The 15,766-nt window shown below is 46.7% G+C and overlaps 1 protein-coding gene across 4 annotated transcripts in view; it reads left to right on the forward strand.

The window, feature by feature from the left end:
* CCS (copper chaperone for superoxide dismutase) overlaps positions 1-15,766 on the forward strand; it is a 356,173-nt gene that overhangs the window by 28,838 nt on the left and 311,569 nt on the right. For all 4 annotated transcript variants that reach the window (XM_063945156.1, XM_063945154.1, XM_063945157.1 and 1 more), the window contains exon 2: positions 12,920-12,992. In XM_063945156.1, the coding sequence (XP_063801226.1) occupies positions 12,920-12,992 (73 nt within the window). The remainder of the gene's footprint in view (positions 1-12,919; positions 12,993-15,766) is intronic.

Raw genomic sequence — 15,766 nt, forward strand, 5'->3', positions numbered from 1 at the left:
AATCGCTGTGGAAAGAACTGATCTGACTGAGTCAGTGGGCGGGACTATATAGTGGAGGCCCCAATGCATCCTGGGAGGCCAGAAAGCTCGTGACCGTGTTGGTGCCATTTTCGCTGTCGCTCGACAATATCCCAATGTTATCCTGTGGATACCTGTGGACATAAGAGAAATCACGTTATCAACGGTAAGTTCTTACCATAACGTTCATTTTCCTCATAACCATTTTTTCTCAGGCAGGTGCTATTACTCACCCAGCCATGGTTGCTGCTTGGGTAGTTAAAAACGCAGAGCCGGTAGATGCACTGTAGGGCAGTCTCTTTGCAGGAGCTACCCGGAAATGGCTCTCCTATATTTCTCTTATTAAAGAGGCAGCCTGATATATTGGGGAAACAGCCCTGGATGCAGGAATATTACTTCCAAGGTTTCGGCAACTTCTAAAGCTGCTAGAAGGGTGCTCTGGCTTTGCTCTTGGAGGGTGGACTCCGATTCCAAGAAAGCTTTGGAATCAGTGACTTTTACAGTAGAGATTTTATTTGACTCTGGGCTAGACAAAATGGAAGCCACTGTAGCAACTTCCAAAACGGCATTCCTGCATTCGGCTGCGGCTTCTAAAGCCAAGGCATCATCCTTTAGGTCTTTTCGGACGCAGGAAAAAGCCAAAGGTCAGGCTTTTCACTATCAGTCCAGTTTCCATAAGGGTAAGCCCAGAACAAAGCAATCTTAAGCTGCCAGACGTCTGGCTTCAGGACGACAAACCCTCTGCCTGACGGAACGGGCCTCCTTCTTGAATACCCCAGAGTGGGAGGCAGATTTCTTCACTTTGCAGAGGCCTGCCGTTAGACTACTTGGGTGCAGAAAGTGGTCTCTCACGGATACGTTCTCACCTTTCAGAGACTTCCTCAACCGCACTTTTGTTGTACGGCCCCCCCAGCAGATCCTCTCAGGGCATTGGCTCTGCAACAGGCTGTTCATACCCTTCTACATCAGGAGTTATAATGCCAGTTCCGTCACTTCAACAACGGACAGTGTTTTACTCCACACTGTTCCTGGTTTCAAACCAAATGACTCTTTTCGACCCATACTCCACCTCAAGGCTCTCAACAAGTTTGTCCGAGTGCCCAGGTTTTGCGTGGAAACCCTCCATCCCATTGTTCTGACATTGGAACCTGGGGATTTTATGGCTTCTCTGTAAATTCAGGACACAGGTACATGCAGGTACCTATCAATGCCATCCATCAGCGTTACCTCAGGTTTGCCATTCTACACCAGCATTATCAGTTTCGGGCACTGTCCTTCTGACTCTCTATGGCCCCTTGGGCCTTTACCAGGATGATGGCAGTCATGGCTACACATCTCAGGTGTCAGTGAATTCAGATTTTCCACTACCTCGATGACCCACTGATCCTGGCTCGGTCTCTGGGGGTCTGCAACTGGATCGCAGTTTGACCATTGGCTGTCTGTAGATGCAGTGATGAATGGATTATCAACTGGAAGAATCCTCCCTGGCTGCGTCTAAAAGAATATTACATCTAAGAGCCTTCCCAGATTCTCAGGCTCAGAGTATTTTTCTGCCAGCAGACAAAATAATGGTACTTCAGTCTCGTCTGTGCAGTTTTTCTTCAACGATGGCGAGTGTCCATAAACTCAGCCATGCAGGTACTGGGATTCATGGTTTCCACCTTCGACACAGTGGAATATGCCCAATTCCAGACCTCTGCAGCACTTGATTTTGTCACGATTGAACGGACAGCGTCATCTTCTCAGAGCCCAGACAATACAGTAGTACTGCTATTTCTTAAAAGCTGAGCGCAGGAGCTATAGCCTGCATTATTAATGTAAGCTGCGATCTCTCCAGCGTTCACCTAAATTACATAAAATACAGCAGTCCTCATCACGTTCAATAGACATTGCTGTCTTCTCCAGTTTATCAAGCTGTAAAAAGCAACCTTTAGCTGGTTTTAGCCATTGTAGTCTATAATGTAGTCATTGCAGCTTAAAATTTTAGTTGGAGATGAATCTGCTGCGCCCTACTCTTGCATATGTGTGGCCCCTGACTGACCATGCGATGCAGGTAAACCATATTTAAAAAGGGCAGTAAAGAGCAATAACGTGCCTGGGGGATATTGGGGGGTGAGGGTGTATTGAAAACAAATGACGTGTGCCCCCTGTATGGAGGGAGACATTGTTTCCATTGCATAGACCCTTAAGTCCAGGCTCAGGTAATTACAGAGCCGTAACTAGACTTTTTGCTGCCTATTGTAGATTGAGACTTGGCGCCTCCCCTCCCCCATTTTTCCAGTAGGGACATAAGGTGCAGGCTTTGTGGGGAAATGCCATGATGGACTTGACCACAGAGAAAGCTATGATGCCCTTTCCCACATTTTTTTTTGGGGGGTGGGGAGAAATTAAAAGAAATTCTTAATCCTAGTGATCAACACATAAACAAGGTAGGACAATCAAATAAAAAAACAAATAATCACGGATTAATAATCAATAATGTAAAATGTATGCTTGTAAATGCAAGAAGCCTATCTGGAAAAAGGGGGGAATTGGAACTAATAGCTATGAGCGAGTAATACGACATCATCGTTATCACTGACACATGGTGGGATAATTCCCACGATTGGGCAGTAAATTTGGAGGGCTACACTCTATTCAGGAAAGACAGGGAATATAAAAAGGGAGGCGGAGTTTGTCTTTATATCAAGCCTAGGGGAAATTGATTTAGAGGGTGGAAGTGATAAGATTGAGTCGATATGGGTGGAAATAATACTTGGGGGTAAATATCCTAAGAAACTGCTAATAGGAACATGCTATAAACCGCCAGATATAACTATGGCTGATGAAGTGCAACTCCACCAGCAAATTGAAAAGGCAGCAAAAATGGGGGAAGTGGTAATTATAGGGGACTTTATTTATCCTAACATTAATTGGTTATTGGAGGCAGGAGGAACAGCAAGTGGTAGGGCGTTTTTAAACGTACTTAGTGATAACTATTTGTCCCAAGTGATTGAGAAACCAACTAGAAACAATACCATACTAGATCTGTTGATAACAAATAATGTAGAGACAATAACTAACACTGATGTAAGGGAGCCCTTGGCAAATAGCCATCACAATATGATCACATTCGTAATATGTCACCAAAAACAGCATTTCTCTGACGTCCTAGTGGATGCTGGGTACTCCGTAAGGACCATGGGGAATAGACAGGCTCCGCAGGAGACTGGGCACTCTTAAAAGAAAGATTAGGTACTATATCTGGTGTGCACTGGCTCCTCCCTCTATGCCCCTCCTCCAGACCTCAGTTAGAATCTGTGCCCGGCCAGAGCTGGATGCACCTAGTGGGCTCTCCTGAGCTCACTAGAAAAGAAAGTATTTGTTAGGTTTTTTATTTTCAGTGAGATCTGCTGGCAACAGACTCACTGCTACGAGGGACTGAGGGGAGAGAAGCAAACCTACCTGCTTGCAGCTAGCTTGTGCTTCTAAGGCTACTGGACACCATTAGCTCCAGAGGGATCGAACACAGGGCCCGACCTCGATCGTCCGTTCCCGGAGCCGCGCCGCCGTCCCCCTTGCAGAGCCAGAAGACGGAAGATAAAGATGAAAAACGGCGGCTGAAGACTCCCGTCTTCATTAAGGTAGCGCACAGCACTGCAGCTGTGCGCCATTGCTCCCATAGCACACCACACACTCCGGTCACTGTTGGGTGCAGGGCGCTGGGGGGGGGCGCCCTGGGCAGCAATTAGTTTACCTTTTTGGCACAAATAGCACATAATACAGTGTATAACACTGTATATGTGCAAAAACGCCCGCCATTAACATTTTAAAATGCGGGAGAAGCCCGCCGCTGAGGGGGCGGGGCTATCTTCCTCAGCACAGCCAGCGCCATTTTCTCTTCACAGCTCCGCTGGAAGGACGCTCCCCAGGCTCTCCCCTGCAGTATCCAGTACAACAAGGGTAAAAAAGAGAGGGGGGGGGCACATAAATTTAGGCGCAATTTGTGTTAATAAGTAGCTATTGGGAAAAATCACTCAGTATAGTGAAAATCCCTGCATTATATAGCGCTGTGGTGTGTGCTGGCATACTCTCTCTCTGTCTCCCCAAAGGACTTTGTGGGGTCCTGTCCTCAGTCAGAGCATTCCCTGTGTGTGTGTGCGGTGTGTCGGTACGGCTGTGTCGACATGTTTGATGAGGAGGGCTACGTGGAGGCGGAGCAGGAGCCGATAAGTGTGATGTCCCCCCCTACGGGGCCGACACCGGAGTGGATGGATATGTGGAAGGTATTAACCGACAGTGTCAACTCTTTACATAAAAGGTTCGATGACGTAACAGCCTTGGGACAGCCGGCATCTCAGCCCGCGCCTGCCCAGGCGTATCAGAGGCCATCAGGGGCTCAAAAACGCCCGCTAGCTCAGATGGCAGACACAGATGGCAGACACAGATGTCGACACGGAGTCTGACTCCAGTGTAGACGAGGATGAGACAAATGTACAGTCCACAAGGGCCATCCGATGCATGATTAGGGCAATGAAAAATGTGTTGCACATTTCTGACATTAACCCGGTTACTACTAAAAAGGGTATTATGTTTGGGGAGAAAAAGCAGCCAGTGACTTTTCCCCCATCTGATGAATTAAATGAATTGTGTGAAGAAGCGTGGTGTTCCCCGGATAAGAAACTAGTGATTTCTAAGAGGTTACTGATGGCGTACCCTTTCCCGCCAACGGATAGGTTACGCTGGGAGACATCCCCTAGGGTGGACAAGGCGCTCACACGATTATCTAAAAGGGTGGCACTGCCGTCTCAGGATACGGCCGCCCTAAAGGAGCCTGCAGATAGAAAGCAGGAGGCTATCCTGAAGTCTGTATATACACACTCAGGTACTATACTGAGACCTGCTATTGCTTCAGCATGGATGTGTAGTGCTGCAGCAGCATGGTCTGATACCCTGTCAGACAACATTGATACCCTCGACAGGGATGCTATTTTGCTAACCATAGAGCATATAAAGGACGTCGTCTTGTATATGAGGGATGCACAGAGGGACATTTGCCGGCTGGCATCTAGAATTAATGCAATGTCCATTTCTGCCAGGAGAGTATTATGGACTCGGCAGTGGACAGGTGATGCTGATTCTAAAAGGCACATGGAGGTTTTGCCTTATAAGGGTGAGGAATTGTTTGGGGACGGTCTCTCGGACCTCGTATCCACAGCAACAGCTGGGAAGTCGACTTTTTTACCTCAGGTTCCCTCACAGCCTAAGAAAGCACTGTATTATCAAGTACAGTCCTTTTGGCCTCAGAAAGGCAAGCGGGTCAGAGGCGCATCCTTTCTGCCCAGAGGCAGGGGTAGGGGAAAAAAGCTGCATCAGACAGCCAGTTCCCAGGAACAAAAATCCTCCCCTGCTTCCACTAAGTCCACCACAGGTGGAGCCAGGTACGGTGGGGGCGCGTCTCCAGAACTTCAGCGACCAGTGGGTTCGCTCACAGGTGGATCTCTGGGTTCTACAAGTGGTATCTCGGGGATACAAGCTGGAGTTCGAGGCGACTCCCCCTCGCCGTTACCTCAAATCAGCCTTGCCAGCGGCTCCCAGGGAAAGGGAGGTAGTACTGGCGGCTATTCACAAGCTGTACCTTCAGCAGGTGATAATCAAGGTTCCCCTCCTTCAACAGGGACGGGGTTACTATTCCACAATGTTTGTGGTACCGAAACCAGACGGTTCGGTGAGACCCATTCTAAATTTAAAATCCTTGAACACTTATGTAAGGAAGTTCAAGTTCAAAATGGAATCGCTCAGGGCGGTTATTGCAAGCCTGGAAGAGGGGGATTTTATGGTGTCGCTGGACATCAAGGACGCTTATCTGCATGTCCCCATTTACCCACCTCACCAGGAGTACCTCAGGTTTGTGGTACAGGACTGTCATTACCAATTCCAGACGTTGCCGTTTGGTCTGTCCACGGCACCGAGGGTATTTACCAAGGTAATGGCCGAAATGATACTCCTTCGGAAGGGAGTTATAATTATCCCGTACTTGGACGATCTCCTTATAAAGGCGAGGTCCAAGGAGCAGTTGTTAGTCAACGTAGCACTATCTCGGGAAGTGCTGCAACAGCACGGCTGGATTCTGAATATCCCAAAGTCGCAGCTGATTCCTGCGACGCGTCTGCTGTTCTTGGGCATGATTCTGGACACAGAACAGAAGAAGGTGTTTCTCCCGGTGGAGACGGCCCAGGAATTGTCATCTCTTGTCAGGGACCTCCTGAAACCAAAACAGGTGTCGGTGCATCACTGCACGCGAGTCTTGGGAAAGATGGTAGCTTCTTACGCAGCAATTCCCTTCGGCAGGTTCCATGCAAGGATCTTTCAGTGGGATCTGGTAGACAAGTGGTCCGGATCGCATCTTCAGATACATCGACTGATCACCCTGTCCCCAAGGGCCAGGGTGTCTCTGCTGTGGTGGCTGCAGAGTGCTCATCTTCTCAAGGGCCGCAGATTCGGCATACAGGACTGGGTCCTGGTGACCACGGACGCAAGCCTCCGAGGATGGGGGGCAGTCACTCAGGGAAGGAACTTCCAAGGACAGTGGTCAAGTCAGGAGACTTCACTACACATAAATATACTGGAACTAAGGGCCATTTACAACGCCCTGAGTCAAGCAGAGCGCCTGCTTCAAAACCAACCAGTGCTGATTCAATCGGACAACATCACGGCGGTCGCCCATGTAAACCGACAGGGCGGCACAAGAAGCAGGATGGCGATGGCAGAAGCCACAAGGATTCTCCGATGGGCGGAAAATCACGTGCTAGCACTGTCAGCAGTATTCATTCCGGGAGTGGACAACTGGGAAGCAGACTTCCTCAGCAGGCACGACCTCCACCCGGGAGAGTGGGGACTTCATCCAGAAGTCTTCAAGCAGATTGTTAACCGTTGGGAACGGCCACAGGTGGACATGATGGCGTCCCGCCTCAACAAAAAGCTAAAAAAATATTGCGCCAGGTCAAGGGACCCTCAGGCGATGGCTGTGGACGCACTAGTGACACCTAGTGATGAGCGAGGTTCGGTTTTACTCGGTTTTACTCGGTTTTACTCGGTTCTCAAAACGGCATCTTATTGGCTATCCAAAACACGTGACATCCGTGAGCCAATAAGATGCCGTTTTGAGAACCGAGTAAAACCGAGTAAAACCGAGTAAAACCGAATCCGCTCATCACTAGTGACACCGTGGGTGTACCAGTCGGTTTATGTGTTCCCTCCTCGTCCTCTCATACCCAAGGTACTGAGGATAGTAAGAAAGAGAGGAGTAAGAACTGTACTCATCGTTCCGGATTGGCCAAGAAGAACTTGGTACCCAGAACTACAAGAAATTATCTCGGAGGACCCATGGCCTCTGCCTCTCAGACAGGACCTGTTGCAACAGGGGCCCTGTCTGTTCCAAGACTTACCGCGGCTGCGTTTGACGGCATGGCGGTTGAACGCCGGATCCTAACGGAAAAGGGCATTCCAGATGAAGTGATTCCTACGCTGATAAAGGCTAGGAAAGATGTGACAGCACAACATTATCACCGTATATGGCGAAAATATGTTGCTTGGTGTGAGGCCAGAAAGGCCCCTACAGAGGAATTCCAGCTGGGTCGATTCCTGCACTTCCTACAGTCAGGAGTGACTATGGGCTTAAAATTAGGATCCATAAAGGTCCAGATTTCGGCCCTATCTATTTTCTTTCAAAAAGAACTGGCTTCACTGCCTGAAGTTCAGACGTTTGCTAAGGGAGTGCTGCATATTCAGCCCCTTTTTGTGCCTCCAGTGGCACCTTGGGATCTTAACGTTGTGTTGGATTTCCTGAAATCCCACTGGTTTGAGCCACTTAAGACCGTGGAGCTAAAATATCTCACGTGGAAAGTGGTCATGCTATTGGCCTTAGCTTCGGCTAGGCGTGTGTCAGAATTGGCGGCTTTGTCGTGTAAAAGCCCTTATCTGATCGTCCATATGGACAGGGTAGAATTGAGGACTCGTCCCCAATTTCTCCCTAAGGTGGTGGTATCAGCGTTTCATTTGAACCAACCTATTGTGGTGCCTGCGGCTACTCGGGACTTGGAGGACTCCAAGATACTAGATGTAGTCAGGGCTTTGAAAATCTATGTAGCCAGGATGGCTGGAGTCAGGAAAACTGACTCGCTGTTTATCCTGCATGCACCCAACAAGCTGGGTGCTCCTGCTTCAAAGCAAACTACTGCGTGCTGGATCTGTAACACGATTCAGCAAGCTCATTCTGCGGCAGGATTGCCGCATCCTAAATCATTAAAAGCCCATTCCACAAGGAAGGTGGGCTCTTCTTGGGCGGCTGCCCGAGGGGTCTCGGCTTTACAGCTTTGCCGAGCTGCTACTTGGTCGGGTTCAAACACATTTGCTAAGTTCTACAAGTTTGATACCCTGGCTGAGGAGGACCTTGCCTTTGCTCATTCGGTGCTGCAGAGTCATCCGCACTCTCCCGCCCGTTTGGGAGCTTTGGTATAATCCCCATGGTCCTTACGGAGTACCCAGCATCCACTAGGACGTCAGAGAAAATAAGAATTTACTCACCGGTAATTCTATTTCTCGTAGTCCGTAGTGGATGCTGGGAGCCCGTCCCAAAGTGTGGACTCTCTGCAATACATGTATATAGTTATTGCTTAACTAAAGGGTTATTGTTATGAGCCATCTATTGACTGAGGCTCAGTTGTTCATACTGTTAACTGGGTATAGTTATCACAAGTTGTACAGTGTGATTGGTGTGGCTGGTATGAGTCTTACCCTGGATTCCAAATCCTTTCCTAGTAATGTCAGCTCTTCCGGGCACAGTTTCCCTAACTGAGGTCTGGAGGAGGGGCATAGAGGGAGGAGCCAGTGCACACCAGATATAGTACCTAATCTTTCTTTTAAGAGTGCCCAGTCTCCTGCAGAGCCCGTCTATTCCCCATGGTCCTTACGGAGTACCCAGCATCCACTACGGACTACGAGAAATAGAATTACCGGTGAGTAAATTCTTATTTAAAAGGGTTTGACTAAAACTTTAAATTTTAGTAAAGCTAATTTTTACCTTGCTCAGACAATCGATAAAGGGCGTAGATTGGGACAAATTTTTTAATGGTAAGAGTACTGTAGAAATGTGGGTCACCTTTAAAACGCTGCTGTGCAAATTTATGCATAAATACATTCCAATGGGCAGCAAAAGTAAGAGAAGCAGGTGGCTAAATAAGAAGGTAAAGGAATTGATGGACAAAAAAGGGGAGCATTTAAGGCATTTAAATCCGACGGGAGTATGGAGACCTTCCGCTACTACAAAGAGTGGAATAAACTATGCAAAAAGGAAATCAGAGCAGCTAAAAAAGAAAATGAAAAACGGATTGCAAAGGAAGTTAAATCTAACCCCAAGAAATTTTTTAAGTATATCAATGGTAAAAGGATAAAAAAATTACAGCATAGGACCCCTAAAAAATGAACTGGGTGAATTGTTAAATAGCGACTATGATAAAGCAGATTTATTGAATAAATTCTTCTCGTCGGTATTTACTATAGAGGAAAAAATGGTAGGAATAGAACAAGATAAAAATAAGGGTAAGAACCAAAATTACTACTCGTGTTTAAGTGAGGATGTAGTCCAGTGATTTTCAACCTTTTTTTTTTTACTCACGGCACACCAAACAATATTTGAAAATTCCCAAGGCACACCATCAGTTCCCCACAGAATAAAAAACAAAACACAAACATTGGCCCTCACAGTAAAAAAAAATCCACACATACATGCATACACAGGAAAAACAATCGCATTGCTCCCCACATAAATCATGTTGCTCCCTACATAAATCCTATTGCTCCCCACATGAATTATTCACATTGTTCCCCCCATAAATCCATAAATTCTTATTCTCCCCACATAAATCCTATTGAAATCATATTGTTCCCCACAGGAGAAATAAAATAACAAATATTATCAGCTGACCTCCTTGTCCCTCAGTGGCGGGGCTTGTTCATAGTGGAGTTCTGCGAATACTGAGCAGCGGGCGGGCAGGCAGGTGTGGATGTGAGTTGCCATGGAAAGCTGTGTATGCAGGCGGGAACTGGAAGATGTGTATGCAGGCAGGCTTGGTGAGACTCGGCTGCCGTGACCTATGATATAACACAGTTTTCAAAGCATAGGTCAAGGTCTGAGCACAACTGATCCTCTAAGAAGAGCCTGGGCCAACAGTTCACTCTGAAGATGCAAGAAGCTGCCCTGGCTCTGCGGCACACCTTGCAACTGGTCGCAGCACACTAGTGTGCCACGGCACACTGGTTGAAAAAGCCTGATGTAGTCAAAGAATGACTGAATAAAATTAAGATCAATAAATCACGGGGGCCAGATGGACTGCTCCCAAGGGTTCTCAAGGAGCAAAGCTCAGAGATAGCAAAGCCATTACATTTAATCTTTAACTCTTCCATCATGACAGGTGAGGTTCCAAGGGACTGGCAAATTGCAGATATGGTGCCACTTTTTAAAAAGGGAACTAAATCTAATCCTGGGAATAACAGACCAGTAAGCCTAACATCTATAGTGAGGAAAATAATGGAAGGAGTATTAAGGGATAGCATTCAGGAGAATTTGGGATGCCTTAACAGGGTATTGCATACCTCCCAACTTTGTCCTGTCGGTAAGAGGGACACACGCGCGGCGCCGCCGCGCGCGTTACCGAAAAGGGGGCGTGGCTTCGCGGAGGACCCACGATCGCGAGCCACGCCCCCGTTTTTGTCACTGAGGGGGCATGCCCAGCTCTCTGTGAGCCGCTGGCATGTCCCCTCTCCCTCTGTCTGCAGTGAATAGACGCCGTGCGCATGTGCACATTGTCTATTCACCACTGCTCTGCTAAGCAGGGCAGCGAGTGCAGGAGCCTCCCAACTGCCCCCCCCCCCCCCACCGCGGGACACTGCTGCCCGCGGGTGGGACAGCGGGACTGTCCCGCGAAAATCGGGACAGTTGGGAGGTATGGTATTAGCATGCATAAAACGGGGAATAGAGACCAGTGATGAAAGTGTAATCCTGCCACTGAGTTGGTACGGCCTCATCTAGAATACTGTGTACAATTTTGGCCTCCGCACTATAAAAAAGACATAGTTGAACTAGAACGGGTTCAGAAAAGAGCTACAAAATTAGTTAAGGGCCTAGACTATTTGGATTATGAGGAAAGACTACTTAGGCTGGATATGTTTACACTGGAAAAAAGGCGCATAAGAGGGGACATGATTAATATCTTCAAATATATCAAGGGGTAATATAAGGAACTTTCAGGTGATTTACTTATTAAGAGCTCTGTACACAGGACACGTGGTCATCCCTTTAGGTTAGAAGGGAGGAAGTTTAAGATCAAGCGTAGGAAAGGTTTCTTCATAGTGCGGGACAGTGAGTTTATGGAATTCACTGCCGGAGAGAGTGGTAATGTCTGATTCAATTGAGGCATTTAAGAAAGGATTAGACAATTTTTTTTGCGGAAAATAGCATCGAAGGTTACAAGTAAATTGCAGATAATACAGCATATAGCACTATAGGTTGAACTTGTTGGACAATTGTCTTTTTTTCAACCTCAACAACCATGTAATGTGATATAGATAGATATATCTCTATCTATTTTTCAATCCATAATCTGCCGGCACTCCAGTCGCCAAACCCTCATGCTTAGGTGCCCATCCATAGTAAATAATATCCGATTTCAAAAGAGATGGCACTCAAAGACTATTTTAGATGCAAATACGGGGCCCCGAAAACGTTTGATGTATTTGCAATACATGTGATTTTATTTTCATCTAAAATAGTCTTTGAGTGCCATCTCTTTTGGAATCGTGTATGTATGTATGTATGTATGTATGTATATATATATATATAATATATTATTATAATAAATTATGCACGCACTTAAAGAACACTGCAAGAAAGAGAATTTACCCTGCAGCGTTATGTGCGGTGGCGCAATCCGCACACTCCTAGTTATGGCCCCTGTATCTGAACCCAGTAGTAATGAGAGAAGGTATTGCTTTACTGCTTACTCTTTGCGAGGTCGTGCTATTATCATTCACTGTTCTGCCAAGAGAGGTTTATTAAATAGCCCTTAAAAAACAGTTGTCATTTGTGTGATATGAAGCCATACGGAATGATACTTTTTGGGTCCCCACTATCACCAGTGCTACATAGGCCCTATATCTTTAGAAAGTTGTTTATTTTCATCTTTCAGGATGCAGCTGAGCTGTGTCTGACTCTGATGCAGTGAGTATGTCCAGGCAGTATGGGATCCCAATAAGCACTTCTGCTTGACTAAGTAAATTCATAAGTGAAAGGCATTGAAGTAAAACAGATAAAGCAATATGTGCACACTTTTTTGTATCCCATTCTGTGCCAGAGAGAAACATATAGGTTCCTATGGGAGCTTGAGTCCCAACTGTGCCCTTCTTAAAGGAAACAAAATGTGGGGGTTATTGGTAAGCGTCTATAGACAGAATTGACCATTTGTGTTTTAATATCTGTAGAGAGTTAAAGGCCACTAACGTGGTGATATGAGGCTGAACAGCACAGGCTGCTGAAGTCATTGAGCAACTATTTTGTAATCTTATTACAGTGGCTCCCTATTGGGGTCATGAGATTGATTCTGATCAGGGTACTATCTGTGGGTTATTTATGGTTCCCCAGTGTTTGCGTAGGTTTTTTTTTTCTCACAGTCCAAATAAATAGTGGTAGACTGATTGACATGTGAAAATGGATCCTAGCGTGTTAGTGTTAGACAATTTATACTAAGCCTCAATGTGCAGTGATACGAATACCTCAATATTCTCTGGAAAAAACAGCCTGATATGGTAGTACTATACAAACAAACAATGATAATAATAATCCTTTTGATTTTTTTCTTTCTGGTAGCTGGAGTTTGCAGTTCAGATGACCTGTGAGAAGTGCGTCAATGCAGTAAAGAGCTCATTACAAGGTGTAAAAGGTAAGTAACAAATACTACAATTTTATAATGCAGTTTAGATTTTTATTTCGTTTTTGCCACAATTGTTAATCAACTGGATCGGCACTTTGGACAAGTATTTTAAAAAACACTTTGTACACATGTGAAAGTGGCGCCTACCACTTGCAGGATGGCTGATGACCTCGCACAGAAATTAAATCAATTGAATCCTTGAGGTAATGGGTATATAAAACACAGCTAGCAAAAGTATAGCCCTTTTCATTTCCTGGTATAAACCTGAACAGATCGCCAGGTTTTACAACTTGATGCTTAATAAATAAACCCCCTTCACTCTGCTATTGAGGACTACTGGCTAGTTCATCGTGATCTCGTACTAAATAGTAGTCAGGCATTGACTATAAATATATATAAATAAATATCTATCTAGTGCAACCAATATTCGCATTAGATCGGACTGTTTTTGTGACTGATTAGTTGCATAATTGTTAAGAGGGATTATACTGTTGATGTTGGTGGACTCCCACAAGCTGCTTTTATTAAAAGCTACAGTATATAGCATTGACCACCAAAGTAATTGAAGTGAAACTGGATTTTATATACTCTAGACTTTTTATTTTTTTATTAGTATTGCAATAAAATGTGATTACAATTTATCCTTGAGCTTGTTTGTGCTAGATTATTATGAGTTATTTTTTTTTCTGCTGCTGGGTACACTGGGCTCCACAAGGAATAACATCAGGGTGTAGAGTAGGATCTTGATCCGAGGCACCAACAGGCTCCAAGCTTTGACTGTTCCCAAGATGCACAGCGCCGCCTCCTCTATAACACTGCCTCCGTGCACAGGAGCTCAGTTTGTAAATTGGTGCCTTGCAGTAAGCAGGCAATCAACAGGGGGGCTGCCATTGCAGCCCATATTATAGCTCAATTTGAAGAAAGAAGAAAAATACTTTCAAGACTTCAAGGGCTGCAGCGTTTAATGTCAGATAGAAATACTTTGCTGCAGCTCCATCACCCCCAGCGGCGCTGTATACTCCCGCGCCCTGGTTGTTTGGTAACTACAGCGGAGGCTCCGGTGATCTTCTGGTTAGCCACACACACACACCCGCCGCTGACCTCCAGGATCGCGAGGCTGCAGGTACATGGAGAGGTAAGGGGTCTCTTTGGCCGCTGTTTACCGCGATCCGGCACGGCCACAGGAGTCGGGCTGCGCGTGCGCTGGCGTGGACACTGTTATTGAACAGCCGCTCCACTAGACACCAGGTACAATGGGCACAAGTGGGGTTTTTTCCCTCTGTTAAAACCCCGTTTCTCTGACGTCCTAGTGGATGCTGGGAACTCCGTAAGGACCATGGGGAATAGCGGCTCCGCAGGAGACTGGGCACAACTAAAGAAAGCTTTAGGACTACCTGCTGTGCACTGGCTCCTCCCACTATGACCCTCCTCCAGACCTCAGTTAGAATTTTGTGCCCGGCTGAGCTGGATGCACACTAGGGGCTCTCCTGAGCTCCTAGAAAAGAAAGTATATTTTAGTTTTTTTATTTTCAGTGAGATCTGCTGGCAACAGACTCACTGCTACGAGGGACTAAGGGGAGAAGAAGCGAACCTACCTGACTGGAGATAGTTTGGGCTTCTTAGGCTACTGGACACCATTAGCTCCAGAGGGATCGAACACAGGACCCGACCTCGATCGTTCGGTCCCGGAGCTGCGCCGCCATTCCCCTTACAGAGCCAGAAGCATGAAGATGGTCCTGGAAATCGGCGGCAGAAGACTTCGGTCTTCAACAAGGTAGCGCACAGCACTGCAGCTGTGCGCCATTGCTCCTCATGCACACCTCACACGCAGGGCGCTGGGGGGGGGGGGCGCCCTGAGCAGCAATATGAATACCTTGGCTGGCAAAAAATCACAATATATAGTCCCAGAGGCTATATATGTGATAAATACCCCTGCCAGAATCCATAAAAAAAGCGGGAGATAAGTCGCGGGGCTATCTCCCTCAGCACACTGGCGCCATTTTTTCTTCACAGTGCAGCTGGAAGACAGCTCCCCAGGCTCTCCCCTGTAGTTTTCAGGCTCAAAGGGTTAAAAAGAGAGGGGGGGCACCAAATTTAGGCGCAATACTGTGTATACAAGCAGCTATTGGGGGAAAAATCACTCAGTTATAGTGTTAATCCCTGCATTATATAGCGCTCTGGTGTGTGCTGGCATACTCTCTCTCTGTCTCCCCAAAGGACTTTGTGGGGTCCTGTCCTCAGTCAGAGCATTCCCTGTGTGTGTGCGGTGTGTCGGTACGGCTGTGTCGACATGTTTGAGGAGGAAGGTACGTGGAGGCGGAGCAGATGCCGATAAATGTGATGTCGCCCCCTGTGGGGCCGACACCAGAGTGGATGGATAAGTGGAAGGTATTAACTGACAGTGTCAACTCCTTATGTAAAGGGCTGGATGACGTAACAGCTATGGGACAGCCGGCTTCTCAGCCCGCGCCTGCCCAGGCGTCTCAAAGACCATCAGGGGCTCAAAAACGCCCGCTCCCTCAGATGGCAGACACAGATGTCGACACGGAGTCTGACTCCAGTGTCGACGAGGTTGAGACATATACACAATCCACTGGGAACATCCGTTGCACTCGGCAATGAAAAATGTGTTACACATTTCTGACATTAACCCAAATACCACAAAAAAGGGGTTTTATGTTTGGGGAGAAAAAGCAGCCAGTGTTTTGTTGCCCCATCAGATGAGTGAATGAAGCGTGGGTTCCCCCGATAAGAAACTGGTAATTTCTAAAAAGTTACTGATG

The sequence above is a fragment of the Pseudophryne corroboree genome, chromosome 11, assembly GCF_028390025.1.
Source record: "Pseudophryne corroboree isolate aPseCor3 chromosome 11, aPseCor3.hap2, whole genome shotgun sequence".
Classification (NCBI taxonomy): Eukaryota; Metazoa; Chordata; class Amphibia; order Anura; family Myobatrachidae; genus Pseudophryne; species Pseudophryne corroboree.